We start from the raw sequence: 27,795 nt of genomic DNA on the forward strand, positions 1-27,795 counted from the left end.
TTATTAATTAATAAATTGAGTATGTAATAATTATTAGAATTAATTCAAAAAGTTGTCACAGTTAAAGACACAGAGAGAAGTAGTAATAGAAGTAACATTTGTAGTATAAGTTCAAAACACATAGAATATTTTACTGTTACTTTTTAAATAAAAGAATCAAATTAAAAAGAAAAATAATAAACATAAAAAATATTTACAATAAGATGTCAAGTATTAAACTATAAAGAAAAAAGTATATTATCAACCAGTAAAATAAAACCACTATTATATTATTTAAATGGCAATAAATATTATTATTTATAATAATATCTATTATAAATAATAAATTTATAAATTATTATATTTACAATTATTTAAATGACAATATACCATACATTTAAAAAGAAATCTTTTTTTAAATAATTAACGTTGAGCTGTACAACTAAAAATTAATTAGAAATGAGATTAAAATATTTAAGAAATAAATGAACAAAAACTTATATGAGGCTAATTCCTTAGCACATTTCTAAAGTGACATCTGATTGTAGTATTTATAAGTAAATAAAAAATGAAAATCACATAACTTTTTTTTTGCATAAATAAAAAATACATATACATTAAAAGTATGCATTAACAAAGATGATAAATACTGATAAGAATTACAATAATATTGTTATTAATGATAATAAAAATAATTTACCAGTAAACTTCATCACCTTCTATCGTCACCTGTAACAAACAAAAGTAAATTATTTTTCTTAAAATTAAAATTTAAAAACATTTTAACTTAAACATTACCATCTCTATTAAGTGATGTCCTTTCTTCAATACTGTAGGCGTAAAATAAAATATTACCTATTGTTTACGCCATTCTGGCATAAAGTTTTCCGTTATTTTCTACGAATTCCAAGCTAGGGTGGGTCCCGTTGTTTTGTTACAAGGAATGTTTAAATCTCACTTTGTTTCGTATTTCTGGGTCTGTAAAGTCCACCTGTTTCTATTATTGTTCTTGTGTTCGACCCTCCCACCGTCATCCTTAGCGACCGCGTCCATTCTTCTATCGAGGTATTTCTGACTACCCTTTTCATACACCCGTTATTTTTTCGTCCCCTTACTAATACATACACACACTCTCCTGTCCACTACCTGGATCTGGTTACCCCCGTTTTCTTTCGCCATCTTTTCGGCAGAGTAGATCCAACATCTCCCCAGTGCAGTCGCCTATGGCCATACTCTCCTGCATACTTTGTGGTAACATTCACCTTCAAGCAGAATCTCAAACTCATCACTACACATCTGAGATTCCATGCCTCATTCTACCACTAAACCACATCACACCTCTGTATTCCTGATTCACCGTGCGGACTACGCCCAGGACTACATAGGTATTCTTCTGTACTTGCTGTTACGAGTTCATCTCTGGCAAATATTTGTGTGCTACAGGCAAGTTCAGTTTTTCATTACTCATTACGTTAAACCATTATGTTATCATTCAAATTTGTGGAACATTCAGTTCATCATACCTATGCCGTTCAAGTTTCAATTTCACTTTAGTACAGTCACGACAGGTTACTTACAGAAGGCTGTCATTGTTCAGCTGCAACCTATTTCATGTGCTCAATTAAGTTCAGTGTGATTATATTGTAATTAACTCTTTTGTACTGTAATTTATTGTGTCCTTTTCTACGTTAAACTAGAATTACATTTTACATTATTTAATGTTAAGTTTGTGGTTCACAAATCAGGAAAGGCCAGTGCCAATTAAGATTTACTGTAATTGATGTTTCTAAGTTAATGACATTTGTTCATTCCTAATTTTTCAATATTACAGCATTTGTCAGCAATGCAATAGTTTTTCAGACACACTATGTTTATGGGTGTTATATTTTTCTAAAGTTATAATTAAAATTAAGGTGTTTCATGTTCTCTTTCAGGCTTCGTCAAAAACGTATATTGTCAAAATCTGTATTTAGAAGCGTGTACTCATGTATTTTTTCATTTAACTATCATTGTTCAGACGCTGATTTCAGCTGATGTATTAAGTAGTTTTTAAGGTTATAATAATTAACTTATATTAATTTGTTTTCATTAAAGTCCAATTTCTTTTGGCAAATACTAGCTGTGTGTTTTTTTTATTTTTTAACTTTACCCAACACCTATTAAATGCTATCTCATTTTCTATTAATAAGGGTCATTCAAAAACCAAAGAATATTTGCACATAGCACTCGTGTTATAGAAGCTGGGGGACATACCAGCAACAATGCAGTCAATAAAGTCAGTCGATACCAAGTAGCTCAATCAGTTAAGTTTTATAATTGCAAATACATTATTCATTGTTTTCATAGGCACATTCTCACATTTTAAAATACAATAAGAAAATTGAAATTCCTACTGATTGTGAAAATCAAATTCCGATCCAATTTTTAAATACATTGTGGATGTTTATAAATAAATTAAAAAGTATTTAATGTCCAATAAAGAAAGAATGAATGTTCAACATGATGACCTATCTTTTTACTAGAGAACTGGTGAAATAAGAAGACAGTGAAATTTATAAGGCTAGTTGATTCATTTTCAGAGGATTACAAAGCTCTATTTCTGTTTTTCAAGGTCTCTCCTACATAAAATTGTTCACGTACATCCTGAGTATAAAAAAATCTATGCCGTATTGTTCCTCAACAATTGCCTGAAGAAGATAAGCAAAAGGAAACATTACACTTTGAAATCAAATGTCAGTCTTGATACTTATTGATCAATATAGGAAAAAGGGTGATGAATTTCTTATTTATATTGTAACCAAAGATGAAAAATGAATCTGCAAAAACATATCAGATGTGGTTCAAAAATAAAGGCTGATGAGTTATAAATAGCGATTGGCAACAATGATTGATTCGCACATTTGCACTAGCTTTAAGTGGTCTGTTGGGCTTGTAACTGCCACATTGCAGTTACAATGTTGTTTACCTTTGCAAGAAGTAAGTTAAAATAAGTATGGTAATAACAAATACCACCAGTTGTGAAGTTCAATCAGCAATTAGATTTCTAAATGCAGGAAGACATAATGCTCCTGAAATTCACCATCACTTGTGTGAAACATATGGGCCTACTGCAATGAGTGAAGGAAAAGTGAAGCAATGGTATCATGAGTTTAAAGAAGGCTGTTCAAATGTTCACAACAAACAAAGCAATAGCAGGCCTAGTGTATAGATCAAATATCTCATTCAATGTGTGAATGCAAAATGAGAGAAAATTGTCGCTTTACGATTAGCAATCTTTTTCAAAAATTCCCAGAAGTCTCAAAGATGACTCTGGGCTATCATAAACTGTGAGCCTGATAGATGCTGAAAATCTTGATAAGTGCTAACAAAGATCATAGAATGACATCTGCATATGCTTTTCTCAACCACTTTAACCACAAGTGAAACAAATTTTTTTCCCACATCGTCACTGGTGACAAAACATAAATTTCATATTCAATGCTGAGATGAAACAACAGACGAAACATGCAGTGGCATCATTTCAGTTCACCTAGACCGAGAAAACTCAAACAAGCCAAGTTTTGAAGGAAAATCATGGCAATTGTATTTCGGGACCAAAAGGATGTGTGCTTTTGATTGATTTCATGGAACCTGTAACATCTACACATCACAACTTTACTGTGAAGCACTTTCTAAACTGCATCATGCCACTTAAAACATATGATGAGGAATTCTGAGATTAGGAATTGTTCTTCTTCACAATATCGCACAGCTGCATGCACAACAAAAATAATTCAAAAATTCGGATGGGAGATATTTGATCATCCCCTGATCTCACGCCCATCTCTTCCTACACCTCAAAAACTGGCTTACATTTCAATGATTCAAGGAATGTGAAGAGTTGAAAATCTCCATGCAAAAGTGGCTACAATCCCAGGCAGCAAAATTTTATGCAGTGGGTTTGAAGAAGCTTGTTTCATGATATCAAAAGTGTTTGGAATGAAATGGTGATGTAGAAAAACAGAGTAAAAAGGTAAGTATTTGAAACCATTAATAAATTTTTCATTTTTTCAACTATTCTCATTTTGTTTCCAATTGACCCTTATTTTTGAACTCTTTGTAACATGAGAATGAATTACTAGCAAATTGTAGACTTCCCATGAAACAACTATAATTATACAAAGGCTACAGTTTATAAGGTAAGTTTTGTTATGAAATTATTTTTTTTAATTTTTATTTTGCAGTAATTTCACTGGAATAATTATTATTTACCGTGTTATGGAGATAACCATCTCTGAATCACTATTTGGATTATTTTTTTTGTATGTAAGGGATGAAGGTACAATTAGTCAAAGATGATATTGTAGTGTTTGCCAGTATATGTACCAAATTTATCTCTTCATTCTACAAAAAAAAAAAAAAGCAGTGCGACTAAAGCACTTTGGTATTCATTCAATTCAACAGGAAACAGGCAGAATTCTAGAATAAGATCAGTCAGTTAATTTAAAAATAAAATAAAATGAGACATACTGTCTTCTTTTTTTTTGTGTTTAACCTCCGGGTCTGGAGTTAAGCATTTTTTCTGCAGAGAATGAGATGAATGCTTTGTAGCATGTGTGAAAAATGCCATGCCTGACCAGGATTTGAATCCAGGACCTCTGGGTGAAAGGCCGAGGTGCTACCACTTGTGCCATGAAGGCCAGCGATTCATACTGTCTAGAAATTATTCAACTTACACTAGATATTTGGATCCTTTTGTTTAAATATCGCTGTTTCTTCAAATATATATTTCTTTAAAGTTTCTTTGGGCAGATCATCCAGTTCCATAGAAAACCGAAATGGTTCTTCAGCTACAGGCTGTAAAAATACAAAAAAACAGCATATTTATTACAAATATCCCTAACTATTAACTTAAATCATACAACATCTGAATAATAAAGAAAAGTCTGGACATCGACTTTTTTAATAATTTGGATTGAAGCATAAATACAGTTTTTTGTATGTTATTTCTATTATTAATTAAACAAATAACTTCAAAGCTTGTGCATAGGAATATGTAATGAAGTTTAATAATATATAAGAAATATGAAGACCAGGATTTTAAACAAGGATCTTTGGGTACAAGCTGAAACTGCTACTACTCCACCATGACGACTGCCATCTTTAAAACAACTTTTTATAAAAAATTCATATTTATAAATACACACAATAAAGTTAAAACAGCTTCAGTTTTCATCACAGGTGTTGTATAGATACTAGAGGTGTTGTTACCAAAATCTTATACCTTTTCTTAAAATAGTAACTATGTAATATACTCCAGTTAATCACAACTGATAACATAAGCTAGAGAAATGTATTATTAATATACTTTTATCAAGTGGTACATGAAATAGAATTACAAATAATCGGATAGAATCATATTTTTAAAAACATAAATCTTATGATTTAATAATAAAAAATAATAATTTAGTAATCAACAAATAGTAATAATATTAATAATAAATTACCTCATCTGCAGGGTCATAGTACTGTTCTAAATAAGGATGTGCTAAAGCATCTTCGACTCCAATACGTTTATGAGGATTAAATGTCAACATCTTATCAAGTAGATCCAGTGCTTTAGGATCTGCATTAGGAAAAAGTTTTGTCCATGGTACTTTTGGTTTAAATGGTAAAGACTGTAAGTAGCTCCTTGCCTAAAAATAATTTATAAAGTCAATATTTATCACTATTATATATATATATATATTGTAAAAGAACAATACAAATATCTTACATCACACATCTTTAATAATTTATGATTATTAATTAACATTCATCAATCTTAAATGGTATTATTTTCAGTTGTTATGGGTGAAATTAGGTAACCACATTCATATTGAAGAAAGATTTGAACTGTTCTTGTAATCAATGTAGAACGCTGAGAGCCTCAGAGAAGTGTTCTCATTCCCTTACTTTTCTTATTGTTTATTACTGACCTGCCTCAAAATATTGAACCAATCATTACAACCCTCTTCAGGTTAGATGTAGGCACAACTGTATCTATATCTGAATTCAATCATTTAAAAGGTATTAAAAATTTTACGACAGTAGTTAAAAAAATTATTCACTGGATGCATTTGTAACAAAGTTTAAATATGAATAAAACTACTGCACTGTTCTTCTCAGGAATATGTAACAATGCTGATCACACAGATAAAATCCCATTAATGACAACAGTATTTTGCTGACCATAAAGCAAAATTTCTGGGTGTTTTATTACATGACAAGTTCTCTTGGAATAATGAAAAACTGATTTCATTTGTAACAAATTTAAAACTGAATTGTTTTGCTTTAAAGCATCTTAATAAAACAGTAAACTTGTCATGATTATTAAATATTTATTACGCTTATCTATATTCTCATTTAAAGCATAATGTCATTATGTTTAATTTCTGAGGGCTCCCTCAGAAATTCAGAACAAACTTTAAGATACAAAAATGGGCTGTAAGATCATTATCTTAGCTGATGTCTTTAAGTATGATTTGTGTAAATGAATATAAAGATAATGAAATACGTTAACTTATCCTTGTGTTTATGTTTATGAATGTGCAATCTTTGCTAAATGAACAGTTACTTATTCTTAAAAAATAACAAAATCTATTTCTATCAAACCGGACAACTGGACTGCTTCAGCTTATAAAAAATCTTCTCACTAATTTATTTAAAGTACAATTAAAAGGTTTTCTATTACAGAAACGATATTACTATCGATAAATTTTAAAATGATATTAATTAAAAATGTTTAAAAAATCCTGAATGTTCTGCATCTTTTCAAAATGTATATAAATATGTGCTCAAAACAATTTCAATAATACCTTCACAATTGGGAATTATTTTTCACTAATTTTTTATGTTTAATGAATTTATTTTATTTCATGTGTTAATTTTTTAAATGATTAATATGGATTAATATTAATATAAATAAATATTTTAATATTTAACAGACATAATAATATTAATATGGATTAATGATTTAATCATTCTACTTTTTATTTTATAATTTTGTACACATTCTTGATGCGATTCATATAATTTTTTTATGTACCAAGAATAAAATATGTATTTCTTTATTTACATTAATATAAAAATACTTCAATTTTTTAATGTTCTACTTTAACTGTTTTATCTAATTTATACAATACAGAGTTTTTTAAAGTATATGAATTCAGGCATTTACATTTACTGATAACACAGGCAATTATTAATTTTAATCTTGTACAGTACCCCATGTAACAGCTGTGGAAAATTTACTGCTACAATTCAGAATGATACGCCCTACAGCTAAACATGTTCTGAATGAATTTTTGTTTTGCTTATTTATTTCCATTTTTTGGATATTTTTAAAAATGCAATTTATATTTTTAAACTACAATTTAAAATAAAAATGTTATTTTATTAAATAGAACATTTTTTTCAAAAGGATTGTGGTTAATTCCTAGAGGAGTGCATACCAAAATGCCTTTCTTATCCTTACAAATTGACAATAATAGGAATTTTACAATAAAATTCTGAATTAAAATGTTACCATTAAAACATAAAATTACAATAAATATAAACACTTATATTCTTCAAAGAATGTGTATTTATTTAATATTTAATTACCCACGTCTATTAATTTTTAACAAATTATTCATCTCAAAAATTGTCAAAACATTCCTAAAATTAAAAATAACAGTCAAGGACCCCCAACATTAAACAAAATTTTACAATGATAACTTTTCAAACTATTTATCACCTTTTTGATCCTATGTACTTTCTGATGAATAAAGTTTTTAAAGAACCGTTATAATCAGCATTTTGCAAATAAGAAAATTAAATTTTACATTTAAAAAACTTTGTTACTTTATCAAATTATTTATATAATTGTAATTAAATTATTAGTGTTACAGTTAATATAGGCAGCACCTACTATTCCTTTTCTGCTAATTAAAAAAAAAAAATCCCCCTTACAATCTACCTGTGAATTAATTAATTTGGTTTTATCTTTAAATTATAAATTTAATAATTTTAAAATATTAAATTGTTAAAAATTACTAAATTTAAATTATTATTAAATTTATTAAACTAAATTAATTTATAAATTAGATTTTTCTCTAATTTCCTACATGTTGTCATTTATTTCAAAACTTTTTAATCTTTCATTTTACACAATTTATAGTGTGTTTAAAAACTCCTCTGCTACTCTGCTATATTAGATATTACATTTTGATTTCTTATGACTTCATATGCTCCAAAAATGTTATTTTAAATGATCTGTTGAGTTTCTTATGTAAATTCACATCAGTCACATTTCCTTAAGCAGGTGAAATAATTCATAACTACATAAATTAATTTTTTTAATACATTAAGATCAAATAAAAATATATATCCAAAATTAAAATTCTGAGAAAAAACACAGTTTAAGAAAATACACCGAATTTTATATGTATCCTCCTATTGTAGACAGTTACTGAAATAAATAGAAAACAAATAAACCCTCAAAAACCAATAACAAAAAAAAATTCTACTTACCACTAAAAGCTGCTATTTTAATTGAGTGTAACATTAAAAAGTAACTCAATTTAAAAAAAATAAAAATATAAAAATAATATATTATAAATATAAATAAAACATTTATATTTTTAATGTATTTATAGCAAAAATTTGTATTTTGTTCTTTTCATCTAATATAATATATATAATCCTCATGAAAGCATGTAAAATGAGTTACTACTCTACAGTAAATATCCATTATTCAAAGAAAAATTCCCAATCAATGAACTGATTGGTTCAGATACTATTAATGAAATATCAAGCAGGTTTAGGGTAGAAGATTCCTTTCTCACAAACAGACAAGGAAAACAAAGATGTAAGAAGGAAATCACTCTTATTCAAGGTCATTTACTAGTAAATAAATAAAAATGAAATTAATTCTACATTGTTACCCAAGATTCTGGTGGATAACAGGACCATTGAGAGGTGGAAGAATTTGATTATTTTCTCGTCATTTTTTTTTTATATAAGGCAAGAGAGTATCCTCAGTTTGAAAGTCAGCAGATTAGAAAGTTTTGTTAGCATACTAATTTGCAACCACCTAAATGCAAAATTAAAAAATGTTCTGGGGTTGTTTTACGCACATGAAGGATACACTTTTCAATAGAGGGAATAATGAAAAACGTAATCAAAAATACAAAAATTGAAAAAATGGTTGTTCTCACTTAATCAGAAGATCAAAAATCTTTTTAACTTCCAATAGAACCTTGTCTCATGGCAAACATCCAAGAAAGTGATAAGATGTCTTAAAAAACAATAGAATTCAAGAATTGCAGCTGAGCAAGAAGAAACTTTCCTATATTTATGAGATATTAAAAATTTATGAGTTTTAGTGAAATAACATAAAATATGACATAAGCCATATTAAGTTAATTACTTCTGTACAGTATATGTGTTCGGTTTCAAAATGAAAAAAAGTAACAGCTCTACGTTGGTAGAGTTGATGTCAAAAAGGATAAATTAACTAATAACAGCAAAATTGTGACATAAATAATACATTTTAATAAATTTCATTATTGTACATATTTTCTAGTAAAAATTAATTTTATCTTGAAAAAACAAATTATATTCAGATTAATTTGTTCCTTAATGTAGTTATAGAAACAGGATGAAACAACTATGACTGTTCTAAAGAATGATCAACATAATAGAGTAAAAATTACCTTGTCATTAATAATGCATTCCAAATCTTCAGATGATGGTGAGCCAAGAACTCCAAGAATATGATTCAATTGATCCAAATAATGTTTACCAGGGAATATTGGCCTGTTAGATAACATTTCAGCCAATATACATCCAACTGACCAGATATCAATTGATTTTGTATAACCCTGAAAGTAAGTAAAACAATTCAGAATATTGTAACTTACAGTAGCATTCATAATACAAATATTTCTATTTTTAAAATTAAAAATATTAAAGAGATAAATAAGCATTAATCTTTTAATTTTTGTATTTTCAACTGCATTGTATTGTTATGTGTTGAAAAATTAACAGTACTCCCACAAAATTACAAAATCTATATTTTCTACAATTCCAATTGAAAACCGAAACTATTAACAAATAAGTAAAAAATGTGGACAAGATCCAAAAAAGTTGAAAAATATTTTATGAAAAGACAACACAAATTTTAAATTAATAAATTTAAATAATATATTATTTAAATTACAAATACCTGTAAATATTAATCTATCAATTTTTATGAACGTATATTAAATTACTTTTTTTTTACCTGAATATTTTTAGAAATTACTAATATAATTATAAAAATAATGATATCCATTGAGTCTGTTGATTTAAGATCATAGCCCAAAAGAAAACATTTGCTGAAAAAAATATATATACATGTATATATACGTAATATCTTACGTACAACTTGTTGCAAATGCTAGAAAAATTGACAAGGATTTAATAAGATCAAAAATTATAATGAAATACTACACTGGAACAAGTACTGAATATATCTGGGATGTGAAATTTTGATTCGTGGCAAATCATCCCACTACTTTTATTAGGTAAAATTGAAAGATTTAATAATAACAGTAGTACTAACAGAAGAGATTTGAGAAGTAAAGTATAAAGAGAAACCTTAATAAAATTTTATAAAACAGCATAAGTTTCAATTTTTCTGTATAGAATGGAAATGTAAAGTCTTATTAAGCAATCTAAAAAAGATTCATTGCACTATTAGTTTTATATTGTAAATACAGAGATTAATTAGATATTTTCAATTTTAGTGAGAGAATTAAAAGTTATGGAAAAAATTTGACAGACCAAATGTAAAAAATAAATGATGAAAAAAAACAGTTACATGGATAAATCTATTAGAAGGTAAGTTGATAGATTGAATAGTATAGGTAGAAAATCCAATTGTAGGTAATCCAAGAAGGGCTGGAAAGACCAGTATAGTCATAGCTGGTACTGGCCCAAAACATAAAGAAGAATTTAAATAAATTTCCTGAAGTATTCTTTTACATCCATGCAGTCAAGAGATGATGTTCATTTTACATTGTTGGGGTTATTCTTAGTTTCCCCGCATCTCTTGTTGGACCACACATCAAGTTTCAATCAGACACAATCATAATTTTGTTATTAGTAGTCACTTGAATTGATCAAATATTAAGGTTTGTGAAAAAATGTATGAAAGAGAATTTCATGTGATTATCAAACATTACATTCTGAAAGGTAAAACTACAAAAAAGCCTGGCTTTTTAAAATAAAGATAAAGCCAAGCTGATAAACGTTATGGTGAGGAAGAAACTAAGCGCTGTGATTAAAAAATCAAAATCAGATGCTTGGAATAAATTAATTTCTGACTTGGATTCCGACCCCTGGAGAAGAGGCTTCCAGATAGCAACTAAGAAGCTGGGTAGACAGCTCCCCTGCTTGTCTAGGGAGCAGACAAAGAGTGCGATAGTATCCATTTTCTGTACTGTGGAAAAGGAGTGGACTGAGATGCTCATGATGAAGTACACAAGTTCTCTCTAGGGGAGTTACAGTTAGCGACGAAAAAGATCAATAAAAAGAAAAGCCCAGGTCCAGATGGGGTGCTGGGGTCAGTAATAAGAAGATTGGCAGAGTGCCATGTCTGGGCCCTGTTGGAGGTGCTGAACGTGGCTTTTGGAAGGAGAGACTTCCCCTACAACTGGAAAGTTGCAAGGTTAGTCCTGGTCCCTAAACCTGGAAACCGGATGAAGAGAATAAGAATTACAGACCTATATATCTTTTATAATTCAATAGGAAAACTGTACGAACAGATGATTGCTAGACAGATACTGGAGGAGACAGAGCTCTCCGGTGGTTTCTCAGAGAATCAGTACAGCTTCATCCAGGGGTGCTCTACTGTTGATGCTATTAACTACGTGATGCAATGGGCTGCGAACAAGACCACCTGAACAAGGAGGAAAAGACAAATTCCTGTGCTAATTTTCCTGGACATACAGAATGCATTTAATAGCATTCCATGGTGTGTGGTGTTGGATGCATTGCGAGCAAAAGGTGTAAGCAGATACTTGTTGGCAGTCATCAACAGGTATCTGCATGAATGAACTCTACTGGTGGATACAGAGGAAGGACAGGAATACTTTAATATATTTGGTGGGCCAATATTTGGTTCTTGGGCCAATATTTAGGAATGTGGTGTATGATAGCCTTCTGTGCATGGAGTTACCAGGGGGCTCTGAGATGGTCGCGTAGGCTGACAATTTGACCCTGTTGGTGGCTGAAAACACAAAGGACTGTTGAAGAGTTGGCCAATGACACTATAAAGAAAGTCAGAGGCTGGCTCAGAAAAAGGGGAATGGAGCTGGCTCCTAACAAGACGGTGGTGTTGCCAATAGTTGGCCGACAGAAACTGAGGGATATGGCTGTTGTAGTAGATGGACAAATAATAAAGTAGGATAAGGTAGTTAAGTACTTAGGGGTACTCTTGGAGAGATCCAGGAAATTTAGTACCCATGCCAGGGAGACTGTTGCAAACGTTGAGAGGACCATGACTGCTCTAAGGAAACTGATGCCGACAAAGTCTGAACCAAGAGCAGGTGTAAGGAAGCTTATTTTATCAGTAGCAACATCTGTACTGTTATATGCGGCCCTGGCCTGGAGGTTAGTTTGAGAAATTAAGAGGAGCTGTCGGCTTTTACAGTGATTCCAGCGTAGACTGGTGATCACATCAACTATGGCATATTGGCAGTATCCAGGGAAGCAGTTGGAGTAATAGCCAGTGTGCCACCGATCAGCCTCAGGATTAATTTGATTTGCAAAATTCACAATGGGGTTCCCAAGAAGCAGGCAAACCAAATAATGCTGGAAGAATGGCAGGCGTCCTGGGAAGCCTAACTAAACGAGCATGAACCAGTCATCTGATTCCCCGACTTGAACCCTGTGTCCGGAGGGGTTGTGGGGGGTGTCATACTTCCTCACGCAGTTCCTCTCGGGCCACAGGGAATTTGAGGCATACCTAAACAGGTTCATAAGAAGATCCTCACCTGACTGTATACATTATGGAGCAGAAGGTACTCTGGAATATGTGTTCTTTGTTTGTGGCAGATGGAATGCTTTTAGAGTCTCGCCTAAACTAGCCAGCTTGACACCAGAAGATGTGATATAATTTATGATGAAAGAAACTAGACAATAGGAACTGGTATCAAGTATGGTACCAAATATTCTCAGTACAAAGGAAATAGAAGAGAGAACTGGAATGCTGGCTGGCTGAGCTAGGTACTCGGTAGGATTTTTACAGTGTCGCCAGTGGAATGATAGTTTCTGGGAAAAGTGAGAGAGGCAGAAGAGCACCACTGGAGAACAAAAGTGTGAAGAACAGCTCCCTGCTGAGCTGTTCGCTGATCCGCGCTTGCATGGATCAGGAATGCTGATGATGTACAGGGACTGAATCTGAAGGCTCCCATCGGGACTGTGGTAATGCTTCAATGCCGGTCTGGCCCAGGACTGGGGCGTTGGTGAGGGGGTTTAGGTTTAGTTGATAGGGCGCAGGAACATATACGCACTTTAATTAACACCTTGCGGAACCTGTGGTGAGTCTGACACTGCTCCTTATAGGGCGTATGTAACTGGTATTCCCCCTCCTCACAAAAAAAGTCCATTGATTACAACAGTTTACAAATGGTTTGGTTATTTTCAGATAAGTCATGCGCACAATCAACAATCAATGTTCCAAATAGGCTGTTGGGATTATAACTACTGAGAACATTGAAAAAATTCATGACGTGGTGATGCTGGGCAAATGCTTAAAAGTGTGCGAGAATCTCTAATGAAAGGGTGCATTATAATTTGCACAAATAGTTACAAGTGAAAAAATTGTCTTCAATGGGTGCTGCATTTGCTCACAAGTAATCAAAAGTATGAACAAATAAACATCTTTAAGCTTGGTTTGGGACTGTTTCAATATAATCAAGAGGATGTTTTGTATTCATAACAGCTGATGAAACCTGGATACAATACTACCAATCTGAAACCAAGGAACAGTAAAAAATAGTGGGTTGTATGTAGTCAGGAAACTTGCTCCAAAGAAGGTGAGACCCATTCCATCACCAGAAAAGGTGATGAGTCACTATCTTTTGGTATGCTCATAGCATAATCATTGAATTTTTGAAGAGTCAAACAATAACTGGACAACATTATGCATGGAGCAACATCTCTAAATGAGGAAATAAAGAGAAAGGCAATCTATCTGACAAAGAAGTTTCTTTTTACGAAGACAATGAATGCACCAGCTCCACTCTTCAGCAAAATGCAGAAGATTATCTTGAGAATTGAAAAAAAATGTCCTCAAAAAACTGTCATATTTTTGTGTAGACTTATCAAATACCCTTCTCCTCATATACATTCCATTTAAATGATTATCAATAATAAATTTATTAAATAAACCAACCTAATACAGTAATAAAACAGAACTCACCAATTCTTCCAGAACTTACACCACCTTTCATTGAATCCTTTCAATAACTACATCATCTTCATATTGATTTATAATAAATTATAACTTATGCAAAAATAATATTAGTGCACAAAAGGAAAAATATAAAGAAAATTGTAGCTTATGGCAGAAAAATTGTATGGTCTCAGACCCCAGCCTCAGAATATAAAATAAATATATTCAAGATAGTTCAAACTTAAATAAATTGCCATATTCATAATCTATTTGATGGCTCATCATGTTATGAATGAATTTAAATTTTGGAGTGTTATATTTTTCTTATTATTTTTTTAATCTATATTATTTTTATTACCATTACTGCTGAGAACTCAAGTGTCCTAAATTATTTTCTATATTTGTTATTTTATGTTAGTTAAAAATATCATGTTCATAAGTTAAGTTGATTTTCCATTTTACAGGCACTAAAATAAGTTCAGAGAAACAAATAAATGGTCAATTTATTTGTTTTACCAATATAACTCTAAAAAATATACATAAATATATAAGGTAAAATCAAGAAACTCAAGAAACTGAAAGATATTCTACCAGTGAAAATAAAAAAAAATCAAATAATCATAAATCTGAAAAAGCTTAGTTTTTGAGTTAAAGGTTGTGAAAAATGTCAGCCTGATTTCAACTCAAAGAGTAAAATGAAACCATATTGAAATTCTTTGAACTTAAGGAATACAATTTGAAGGTTTCATATGATTTTTCAACTGAAAAATTTAATAAAACCAAATAGATTCCAAATCTATATGCTATTAATTTTGAAAAGTTACTTATAAAACAAGTTTTTAGGTTTCATATACAATAAATTCATTAAATTGACAGTAAAAAAAAAAGAAGAAATGTTGCAACAAAATGATTCTTATTTTTGTTTAAAATTATTATACAGTATTTTTCTGCCAAGTTTCAGTCTGTTTTATATTTAAAACAGTCTGATAAAAGTCAACTCTCTTCTTCATATTCTGTTAACATTTACATAGATTTTCTCAGGATAAGATTCTGTACAAAATCTTTCCTTGTTTTGTGAGACACACAGGGTGTCTCACAAAACATAATTATTAACAAAACATAACATAACAAAACATAATTCATAAAAACAAATCAAAAAGAATTAAAGGAAAAAAATAACTTTTAAAGTTATACTTAAATTCTAAATCTTAAATATTTACAATAAAGACCAACACAACTCACTGATTACTGGTAACTATGCTTCAAATTAGTTACACTACTTTGTTATGGATATGAAATTAATGTAGCTACATCCAATTAATCTAAAGTTCAGTATTCAAGGTGCAGTTCAAAAGTAAGGGGTGATAGGTAAGAAAATGAGAAATTTATTAATGGCTTCAAATATTAACATATTTATTTTTCTTCATAATAACCATTTCGTTCCAAACACTTTTGATATCATGAAACATGTTTCTTCAAATCCACTGCAAAAAATTCTGCCATCTGGGATTGAAGCCATTTTGCACCAAGATTTTCAACTTTCACTTTCCTGAAATCATTGAGATGGAAGCCAGTTTTTGACGCATAAGAAGAGATGGTAGTCACTGGGCATGAGATCAGGACTGTACGGGGATAATAAAAAATCTCCCATTCAAATTTTTGAATTGTTTCTGCTGTGCATGCAGCATGTGTGGACATGCATTATCGTGAAGAGCTATTACTAATCTCAGCATTCATCGACATCGCCTTTGAATGGCAAGACAAGTTTAGAAAGTATTTCACAAGAAACTAGTGATGTGATTGATGTTCCAAGTTCCATGAAATCAATCAAAAGCACACCTTTGTGGATCCAGAATGTAGTTGCCTTGATTTTTTCGAAGCTGGGCTTGTTTGAATTTTTTTGGTTTAGGTGAAGCAGAACTAAATAAAAATACAAAAAATGCCACTGCATTTATTGTTGTTTCATCTCAGCACTGATGTATGAAATCCACGTTTCGTCACTAGTGTTGATATGGAAAAAAGGTTTCTCTCTCAAGGTTAAAGCAGTCAAGAAAAGCATGTGCAGACGTCATTTTGCAAACTTTGTGAGCACTTGACTTGTCAACATTCTCAGCACCTATTGTGCACACAGTTTACAGTAACCTAGAGTGTCAGTCATGATTCTCAACAATATCGTCTGAAACTTCTGGAATTTCTAGAATAAGATTGCTAATCATAAAGTGATGATTTTCTATCACTTCTGCATTCACGCACCAGGCCTGGTACTTCTCTGTTCATTGTGAACATTTGAACAACCTTTCTTGAACTCATGATACCACTACTTCATTTTTCCTTTACTCACTGCAGTAAGCCCATATGTTACACACAACTGATGATGAATTTTACACACAATCTTGCAAAGGCAAATAACAATGAACTGACGGCAATGTGGCAATTACATACCCAACAGATCACTTAATGTTACTGCAATTGCTTGAATCAATCAGTGTTGCCAATTGCTATTTATAACTTATTGGCCCTTACTTTTGAACTGCACCTCATAACACTGTTCTCTGAAGATAATTTTATTTAATATTTTTTTCTCCTATTTTTTTTAAATTTGTTTGATTTCTTTTCACTCACAATAGAATTATACAAACATGCCAGTAAAAAGAACAGAAATTCAGTTACAGAACATACCATAGTTTCTTCAGTGGTTCCACTATAACACTAAGTTGTTTGGTATAATAATACTAACCTTTGAATTCAACATTATTTCAGGTGCTCTGTACCATCGTGTAGCAACATACTCTGTCAAAAATCCTGTGTGATCATGATCAGGATCAGCTACCCTCGCCAAACCAAAATCACAAATCTATATATATAAAAAAAAAACATACTATAGAAGAGAAAGGATTACATAATTCTAACAGAAATCAAAAACATTAACTGAAATAAGATTGTATTTTATACCTCACTAACAGTTTAATGTGTAATTTTATGAACATGATTTATATAAAATTTGATTGAATACACTATCAAATGAATAAATATAAAAAATTTTAAATGTGTTTCTGAGAAAATTATCTCATAAATGCTTAACTTGGTTAGTGAAGTTAACTTAACCATTTACAAGCACATAATTTGTGGATTCTGAAACTCTGTTCTCCTAAATATAATAAACAAGAACTTTTAGTGTATTAATGAATAGTGTATTAATATAATTTAGAGAGTTTTTTGAAAAATAAAATGAAAAACTATAAATCCATTAAAATTGAAGGGAAATGTTTATTAAAAAGAAATTATGGATTATGACTCAGAATGCTCTGTCCTTGATAAATCACTCCTGCAATGAGGGAAAAATAGGTAGACTGCATTCCACTTCAAAAGGTTATTATAAAAACGTTATATTATTCTGAAGTATATATTACAATGCAAAGTGTATGTATACCAAAACATAAATCAAAGAAATACACTCTGGGGTATTTTCCTCTGTCAATTTTTCATTGAAGTCATTACAAAAAAACTCCTTAAAACAGTTACAACATTTTTCATTTAAGTGAGTGGAAACATCACAAAGCTTAAGTATTTTGACACAAATAAATTTTATCAGTCATGAAATCACCAGTAAGATAACACAGGACTCCATTTCCAAGAAATGGAGTTTTTTTTGGAGTGGACTCCAAAAATGGATTCCTACAGGAATCCATTTTTTGTCCACTTTTTAAGTAAACCTGATGTAAAATGACTGTTCTTCTTAAGAATGGTTATAATATTTCCAATATTATCTCATGGCAGGTCACCTAAAGAATACAAATGCTTAAAATAAGCTGAAAATTAAACAAGTATACAATGTACCTTCATAATTTACAATGGTATGGTAATCTTTCGAAAAGTTGTAATACATAATATTAAAGTAACAAAAATATTCTTTCATGGAAAGAAGTTAACATAAAATATTAATACTGCTTTAACTTTTACACAATAACAAAAAATAACCAACATACATATCAACTGTACATATGAAAAAATTTCAAATTAGATCAATCATGTAATTATAGAGTGGAGTTAAATTTCAATTAAATTTAATACGATTGGTAAATATAGTACCTTGAGGTCACAAGTCGTATTAAGAAGTAAATTACTAGGTTTCAGGTCTCTGTGAAGTACATTTGCTGAATGAATATATTTCAAACCCCGTAGTATTTGATAAAGGAAATAGCAGATGTGATCATTACTGAGTCTCTGAAACAAGCAAACAAATAATTAAATACAACATTAACTGTACAACATTACACTACACAACACTTAACTGGATGTATTAGGTTATAACTTTACTGTATTTGTAAATTTCCTTCTCAACAATTAACTGACTATAACAATCAGTAAAGAAACCTCTATAAAGTGATTGTTTGCAATCAAAACAAATTTTCAACAGAATTTTACTAATATTGTATTCTTTTTTGATAAATTATCCTAAGTCAGCAAGTTCCTGAAAATTTTTCATCATGAATAAAAAAAAAGCTTTGTTACATTGCATCATGATGCAATAATAATAAATTAAACTGTGATTAGAATTCATAAGTTCTTTAACTATTGTAGAACAAAAGGCATCTCATGGCAGAACTCCTGAGCCCAAATCATTATCATTATTATTAACTGATTCACACCTCATTAAACCATCCAAACCATTCAAAATGCTGAGTACAATTAAAACAAGTTTTATTGTATGCTTGCATCAACACATCATGTTTTGATAAATACACATAAAATTTCATTCTTATATGTTGCTTGGGTAAATCACTCATTACAAAAATGGCAAAAATATACAATGACTGACTTAAACAGTTACAGCATACAAACTGTACAACATACAAAGAATGATGTATTAGGTTTTACTGATGGTACAACCACCTATCAATGAAATTCCCATGACTTTTACTTACTTTTTGAACAAACCTCCTTCATGTACATAAGGTGATCCAGAAAGAAAGGTCAGTGTAGGAAGTAGTACAGAAAACTCAATACAGTCAAAAACACAATTTAGAGATTCTTTGTTTTTTAGTTATAGTCTTTGAAATAATTGCTTTTTTATTTCCTGATATAAGTAAATTATGATCCAAATATCAAATACACATGTGAACTTTGTTATCTAGAGTGAAACTTTTGGTATCAAGTGAAAAATTTAAAAAAAAGTTTAAAAATATTTTCTAATACTTAGCAAAATAATTTAAAAAATATGGGCCAAAAAAATCTTTTCATGCTTTAGGTAATATAATGAAGCTTTTTTATAATCTAAAAAATGCACTGCAAATAATAAACTTCATTTTTAAATCTAAATATAAACTATGACGATGTAGTTTGAAAATGAATGTTAGAAAACCCAAAGTAATGAGAAAGGAGACAATTAGTTACAAAGACTGTCTATGCAAAAGAAGGTTGAACTGAAGACATAAAACAGTTCAGTTCACAGTTCACATTAATCAGGTGTAAAAACATAAAATAATAAAACTGTCACAGTAAGTGTGTCAGACGATGGATTTCTGGTTTTAGTTAACTTTGAAAACAAAACTCCCACTTTTTTAGCTCTAACTCTAGTTCCTTTGAACCGATTTGTTTGAAGATCAATAGGGCTCTATTCCCAATAGGTTTACATCACCCCCTAAGTTTTGTCAAAATGGTAAGATTTGCATCTGGTAGAACGGACAATAAACTCTTATACATACATACCTACATACATACATACATACAAACACATGTATATAAACATTGCATAACTGTGTTCAGGAGACACCAAAACATAACGAAAAGCTGGTCCTCCTCCCTTCCAACACCCCCTTAGAAAATCTGACAAGTTGCAGTAGCGATTTCTACAAATTCTTTGGAAATCAGCTAAAAAAAAATAGTATTTATTGTATTACTGTTCAATTATTTAAGTTTCTCATTTAGGATATCAGAATTTAATCAAAAAAATTATTTCTAGTTAAACATTTAATTTAGTATACATTATAATTTATTTAAATATTACTTATGACAGTATAAATATAATTATTTTGTACACTTCAGCAGTGCTACGTAGGCATTGTATAGAACAGTTAATAAACATCAAACCAGTCTTATCTCTTAAACTAATATATTCTTAAAAAATAAAAGGAAATTTAAAAACTGTGCTTAGTAGAACAAAAAAAAAACTGAAATGCACCCAAACCCTGTTTTTGGCTCTAACTCTGGTTCCTGTGAACTGATTCACTTGAAAATCAATAAGCCACTACTCCCAATAGGTTTAAATCACCCCACAAAGTTTTGTCAAACTCGGTTAGGATTTGGATTAAATACAGCAGACAAAAAATCTAATACATTTATATATATTTAAATAAACATGCCTACGTGCAATAGTGATTTCCAAATTCTTTGGAAATTTGCTAAAAACAAGAATATCAATTTTTAACAAAACATAAATAGTTGCAATGTAGTAAGATGGACCAAGTATCTTGAATAATGTTGTTTGTCTATACAAGATGAGAAGTGTGAACACTAAGAAAAAGGAAAATAGTAGAAGCATTTGAGATGTGAGCAGGAAAGATAATGGAGAAAATTAAATGGGCAGACATAGTAAAAAAAAAAAGAAAAGAAGTAATGAGGAAAGTGAATGAAAATCAAAAAAATTAGCGATAGGTAAGTTAGGATATATAGGGGAACATAAGAATTGATTAACATTATACTAGAAGAGTCAATAAAAATCCAGAAAAGACAGACCAGATTGAGTGAAAATTATAGGCAATCTAAACTGAAATGGGAACTATTAGAAGCTCAAACGTTTGGCTGGGTACAGAGGACCTAACTCAAGCAGATAATTATTTGATGATGAATGTTAAGTGAGCAGATGAGTCACACAACCAAAACACAAAAAGCAAGAGATGATCCTAATCCTTTCTCGGTTATTACAATATTATTAGTGATACAACAGATACATAATAAAAAACCTCCTTCTTTGAATGTGGAGTGATATAATTATGCTACTAAGCTATTTCAAATTCAATATCTTTTAACTTCCAAGTTTAAAAATATCCTTTTGTACGTATTTTATTTATTCATCAGATCATTTATGGTTTTAAATTAATTTAATATAATATTTTTTAAATAATCTAATTTTTAAAATTTAAGATTATTCCAAAATTGTTATTTTATGTTTATTTACATATAAATGTTCTACAATATTTGTATTTTTTTTATAGGTTGTTATATACCCTAAAAATATTTCCTTAAATGACCTGTTGGTTTTGCCTACATCTATTTGTGTACAACTATGAGATTTACTTTTATAAATTTCTCACTAAATCTACCAATGTATTGTTTTTAGCGGATTTCCAAAGAATTTTTGGAAACTGCTACTTTGCCCAGTCAAATTTTCTACGGGGTAGTCAGGGGGAACAGACCAACTTTACTTTAAATTTTGGAATCTGAACATTTTGGACATTTTCATGAACATTTTGGATTCTGCAATGTTTCTAAACATATGTATAAATAAGATTTTTTATCCATTCTACTGGATGTAAATCGTGACCGATTTTCATGAAACTTAGTGGGGTGATGTAAACCTATTGCGAACAGAACTCTATTGATTTTAAAGTAAATCAGTTCACAGGAATCAGAATTAGAGGCAAAAAACTTGGTTTTTGAGAACAGTTTTTGCTTTTTTTTGTTCTACTGGACAAAAAAAATTAATTTTTGATAATACCAACAGATGCAAGTTGCTTTCCCAATGGTCTGAAAACATCAAGTTTGTAACCAACATCAGATTTCTAAGAGCACCACCAGGTGCGAGCTGGTTTCGCAATGATTCAAATTCAAAATATCATGTTTGAAGTCGTACCAGATTTTTGTGAGCACCTCCAGGTTCAAGCTAGTTTTGCAAAAATCCAATATGTGATCTGATATGAAGAAAAGTGGTTAGTGTCCAAAAATCAGTTTTGAAGTTTTAATTGTTTTGGATCAATTTGAAGCTTTTCTTTTTTCTTGAGCATGACTTCAAAAACAAATATATTATGGGTAACAATATCAAAGTTGGTTGTCAGCAAGTAACACTGTTAAGCAACTGATGCAGCTACAATTAACTATGTGAAAAGGAGGAAGAAAAAACAAATGTACAAGTACAATGTTTATTGGAACAATACAGAATATCTTGCAGTATTACAAAAGTACACATGATACTAACATGACATGAATTACAAAAAAAAAACTGAAAGCTAGCTAAAACACCAAAAGAAATATTTTTTCAAAAATCATTACTGCAGTGCCACGCTGTTTCTTTCTTAACTAAAATCAGAAATCTGCCCTTCTGATGTATTTACTTTAACAGAGTTATTTTTATTAATAAGCTCTAAATGTGACATTTCTAGCAGATTTTAATGAATAAACTGTAAATCACTTTGTCATGTACATTAACTATTTTATTTATATTGTTATTTAGTTATTGATTTTTCAAGGAAATTGAACAAATTTTTAAATTTGTCAAAAAATAGTAACTGCAACAAATTCTATTGACAATGTAGATAAAAAATATTTCAACAAAATACAATAAATTAAGTTTAAACATTTATTATCTTGTCTGACTTAATTTAAAAAATGTACTATTTTTAATGAAAAAAACTGATTAAAAGGATTTTCTAAGCCTTTAATACATTTTAATGAGTACTAAAATGCATTTTCAATGTAAATTTTTCAAAATTTTACTGATTAGATATTCATTAAAGGAGTACAGATTGGAAAAATGAAAATTATATAAACTGAGAAAGGTTAAACAGAGTAGGTTTTTTTTTAAAATTGCTTGTTTGCCAGAAACAGCTTTATATCACAAACTCTATGACATCACCACCTGACAGCCCAAGTTCATCACATCATGAGTTCAGTAGACTATTCTGTTGTGCAGTGTGCTGTATTGTCCCTTAGAGTTCGAATAAATTTTATTTTATAAATTTTAATTCCATTTTTATTTATTTACGAGGGCTATTCAGAAAGTAAGGAACGTTTTGGAATTTTAAAAAACCAAGTACAAGAAAAACTTTTTATTATATACATGTGAAAGAGGGACTAAATACTACTTTTCAACATAATCACCATACAAATTCAGGCACTTATCATAGCAGTGGACAAGCTTTGAAATTCCTGTGTCATAGAATTCTGCCGCCTGTGATCTCAACCACTCAGAGATGCACCCATCTTGCACAAAATTTGTGGTAGCCTAGCTTCTGTGAAACAATTTCAAACAATAAAGTCCGTGAAACTTGTGGGAAACATAGAGAAAGCTCAGTTATTGTGAAACGGCAGTTTTCACGGATCTTTTCGTCAACTTTGGAGACCAGATCGTCAGTCACAATGCTCGGACGTCCAGTCTTCTCTTTATCGTGAACGTTTGTTCGGCCATTTTTAAACTGAATGCACCACTTCCTGACAGAACTTTCACTCATTACGTTGTTCCCGTACACTTCACACAGTTCCCGATGAATTTCTATTGGTTTTAAGTTTTTTGCCAACAAAAAACGAATCACAGACCGCACCTCACAACTGGCGGGATTTTCGATTGCAGCAGTCATTTCAAATTTGTATATAAAAAAATGGGCAGTGCGGAGATGTTCCCGTTGTCACGGCTGGACGCTGACTGAGGTGTCGAGCACAAGCACACCAATATATACGCGATTGGCGTGCGCCTATCGGGGTCAGGTGGAAACGTTCCTTACTTTCTGAATAGCCCTCATATCTTGATTACTATCCTTCCACTAGGATTTTATACATAAAAATAATAAACCATATTATTAAAAATGTTGTGCAGCAGTGTGTACAGATGTTTGAACCACAATGACAAAAAAATATGCGAACTAAAAATTCCATTAAAATTAATTACAAGGCACTTAAAAAATTTCAATTACTAATTAAAAAATTGCTAATGATTGGGAAGAAAACAGATCCACTGTTTGAAACTGGGAAGTGTACCTTCTGTGTTTGCAATTCTGTGTTTGCATTCTGTGTTTGCATTGGTTGTTAGAATCTGAAAAATTTGACCTGATAGAGCAAACAACACATGAGGGAACAATTGTACTTGGTTTTTGGGAACAGCAGTCCAAAAATTTATTCAGGACTACAGATTTTTTATAACAAACATACCTCAGGTTTTTTTAACTGGATTATCAGCTATTAATAAACACTTTTTAACCCAAACTTTTGTTTTTAAACTTAAGTTGTACGTAGTAATTATTAAAACCCATGATTTGATATCAGTCTGCTGGATGTTGGATTTTTGTCACTCAGATGCTCATATTCACATTATACTCTCAAGCGTAGATGCTTTTATCATCAGTTAAAATGCAATGCAAGATGGTAGTGCACAGGACAGGCAATGTTTCATGATGTTATATGTAGTAAGGTCATGATGGGGATTGAACTACGAGATATCACAGCCTACTTTATTTATCTAGCTTATGTATGGAATGTATGCACGGTTTATAATTCAAATTTTTTTTCTGTTCTACACGTAATAATAATTAAACAGATAACAATTTTTCTGTTGTGTGCCCGTTTAATTTGAATAATAATGGTGTTTCAAAAAGGACAGAATCCTAAGATTAAGAAGGTAAATTTTATTTCTCCCTATATGTCAGTTGAAATGTCCTTTTCTTATTTATTAGTGCTATACCAGTATAAATTCATCTCTACTGTGTTAGTTATGTCGTTTTCTGAGGACGAACATGTGTTTATTATTGAGACTTATTGCGCATATAAATCTTATGAATGAGTGAGACAGGTTTCGGATAAAATTTCCCAATTCTTCAGTTTCTAATAAGTTGACAATATCACTTCTGATTAATAAATTTTGTGAGACTGGGAGTGTACAAGATTGGAAAAGCACATGTCGAACATCCTGTTAACAATAGAAGTTCTGGAGGATATGAAAGAACATTTGACTCGCTCACCCAGAAAATCGCTCAGAAAGTTATTTTCACAGGCTGGGCTTTCAGGGCTACTATAGAATTACAATTGCATGCTTACCGCATTGCTATCGTTCAAGTACTGAAAGAAGTAGACCACGAAAAACATTTACAGTATTGTTGTCGGTTTTGTTCTCTTGTTGATGACAATGGTATAGAAATATTTGATTGTGTTTACTTCAGCGACGAGGCCCAGTTTCCCTTAGAAACCTTGGCTACATTAACAGCCAAATCTGCCGAATATGGAGTGCTGAAAATCCTCACATGTTTCATGAACGACCATTACACACACATAAAATTGGTGTTTGTAATGTGGCCTTTACTATTTGACAAATCTGTAGACGATGTGGTTTATCGCAACTTAAATGAACAGTTTATTGCCATATTAGATTTACATGAATGAGAATGTCGGTTCCAGGAGGATAACGCAACATTGTCATACTGCTAATGAAATGCTGGATATGTTACAGGAATTTTTTGGCCATCATTTGATATCAAAAGGGTTGTAACCTCCAAGATCCCTAGATCTTTTCATTTGGGGCTATTAAAAAGTTATTTTTTAAAATCAATCCTCATACACTTGATGAATTGAAGTCTAACATTGAAAGTGAAATTTTAAACATTGCTGAGCAAACATTACGAAAAGTATCTGCAAATGTTACGACACGTACGAACCTGCATCAGGATCACAGGAAATCATTTTGAACATCTATTGTAAAGTTATTAAAGGTAATTTTGATATTGTAGTAAAAGTATTTAATTAACATAATATTTTTGTAATAAATTCACCTCGTCAAACAAAGGGGTTGCCTCCTTTGAAACACCTGTTGTTACCAAAAAAGTCATTTTTTTTTTGGTCTTCATAATAATAAGTTGTTTAAATATGTCCATACATATAATTTATAATACAAATATCAAAAATATAGACATTTTCGACAAAATTAAATTTCATAAATAATAAATTAATTTATTTTAATGTAATTATAAAATTAAATACCACCTGAAGACACGGGATCATGAGAAAATCAATTCTTGGAATTAATATGGTAAGTTAAAGTTACCTATTTATTGTGTTTTGGTGGTTTAAATTTCATTTAATATTAAATATAGAAACATACATAAAAGGAAAACTATTAATAATAATAATAATAATGACAAATATGATATCTAAAAAACTGCCTGTGACCAACATGATAATGTAAATTAGACAACTAATATATAATTTAAAACTAGAATTAGTGCAACAGTTGCACGTAATAAATTTAATAATGGTAATTATAATCATCAAACATAGTAGAATACTCTTAAAATCAAACATATCATCGGCAAAGTAAAAAATAATTTTTAAAATATTATTAACAGTAATTATAAATTATAACACCTAGAAAAATGACAAATATGTAAGTATAAAAATTAATCTGTGAATCACCAAATTAATTATGAAAGGTTTACTTAAGTTGTTAGAAGACCAAACCTGGCATGTTGGTATTAGCCAAGTTAACAAAAATGCAAATTTTAGCATTCAACCAACTCAGAAGATAGAAATTCATAAATTTATTTCAAGAATAAAAACTTTTTAATCTGAATTTCAGCTTTTTAGCATCTTAAGAAGTGAACAAATTAGTATCCATTGATTTAGTCCTTATATTCACCCTTTAGATGTAGACTTTTTTGGAAAGACTTTTAACGTATACCAGGGTTTATGCAAAATCCTTTCTGCAAGATATAAATTTTCTACTTTAGGATAACCAGATACACTGAAGTAACAATTTTTCTTTTTAATTTTATGTACAAAAATTACAAATTTACTTAAAAATTATATACTTTAAGAAAGCAATAATAAAAAATACCTGTGTCTTCAGTAATTTATAAAGGTCTGTTTCCATGAGACACTGTACAATGTACACATCTTTCATTTGATCTATTGTCACTGCCCTTAAAATGTCACGTATATCGATAATCTGTAACAGAAGTAAACAAAACAATAAAAAAAATTCAATAATTCCAAAAAGTTATTGGTTATTTTAAATTTAATAATCAATAAAGTCACATTAATTTCAAATACCTGAATTCATTAACACGTGAATTCATGTGTACACATACACATAGAAATAAAATTACATCATATTATGTACATTGAAATATAAATATAATACAGCACGGTATTAGGATGGCATGACAAAACAATAATAGTGTAAAAATGGGCAAATAAGCACAACTTTGACCTATGAACACATGATGTCACACCCCCTCCAGATCAATATCAAAGTCAACCCCTCCCATCCACGAACCAATAGGATTGCAATATTTTGGCCACGTGATGATTAATTGCAAATGGTGTCGAGGATAAAATGAAACGAAGACATAGCAAGTTACTTCCCAGTAATATCAGGTGTTTAGTTATAGGTCCTT

At 30.4% G+C, this 27,795-nt stretch overlaps 1 protein-coding gene across 1 annotated transcript; it reads right to left on the minus strand.

Annotated features, from left to right (window-relative positions):
- Nucleotides 1-418: 418 nt before the first annotated feature.
- Nucleotides 419-27,593, minus strand: LOC142323015 (mitogen-activated protein kinase 1). The gene is made up of 8 exons (XM_075362114.1): nt 27,449-27,593; nt 27,234-27,344; nt 18,512-18,646; nt 17,160-17,276; nt 9,696-9,863; nt 5,466-5,654; nt 4,695-4,815; nt 419-708 (listed from the first exon to the last, which is right to left on the minus strand). The coding sequence occupies exons 2-7, from the start codon at nt 27,297-27,299 to the stop codon at nt 4,696-4,698; spliced, it is 795 nt and encodes a 264-aa protein (XP_075218229.1). The 5' UTR covers nt 27,300-27,344; nt 27,449-27,593; the 3' UTR covers nt 419-708; nt 4,695.
- Between the last annotated feature and the right edge of the window lie 202 nt (nt 27,594-27,795).

Source organism: Lycorma delicatula, chromosome 4 (assembly GCF_047948215.1).
Source record: "Lycorma delicatula isolate Av1 chromosome 4, ASM4794821v1, whole genome shotgun sequence".
Classification (NCBI taxonomy): Eukaryota; Metazoa; Arthropoda; class Insecta; order Hemiptera; family Fulgoridae; genus Lycorma; species Lycorma delicatula.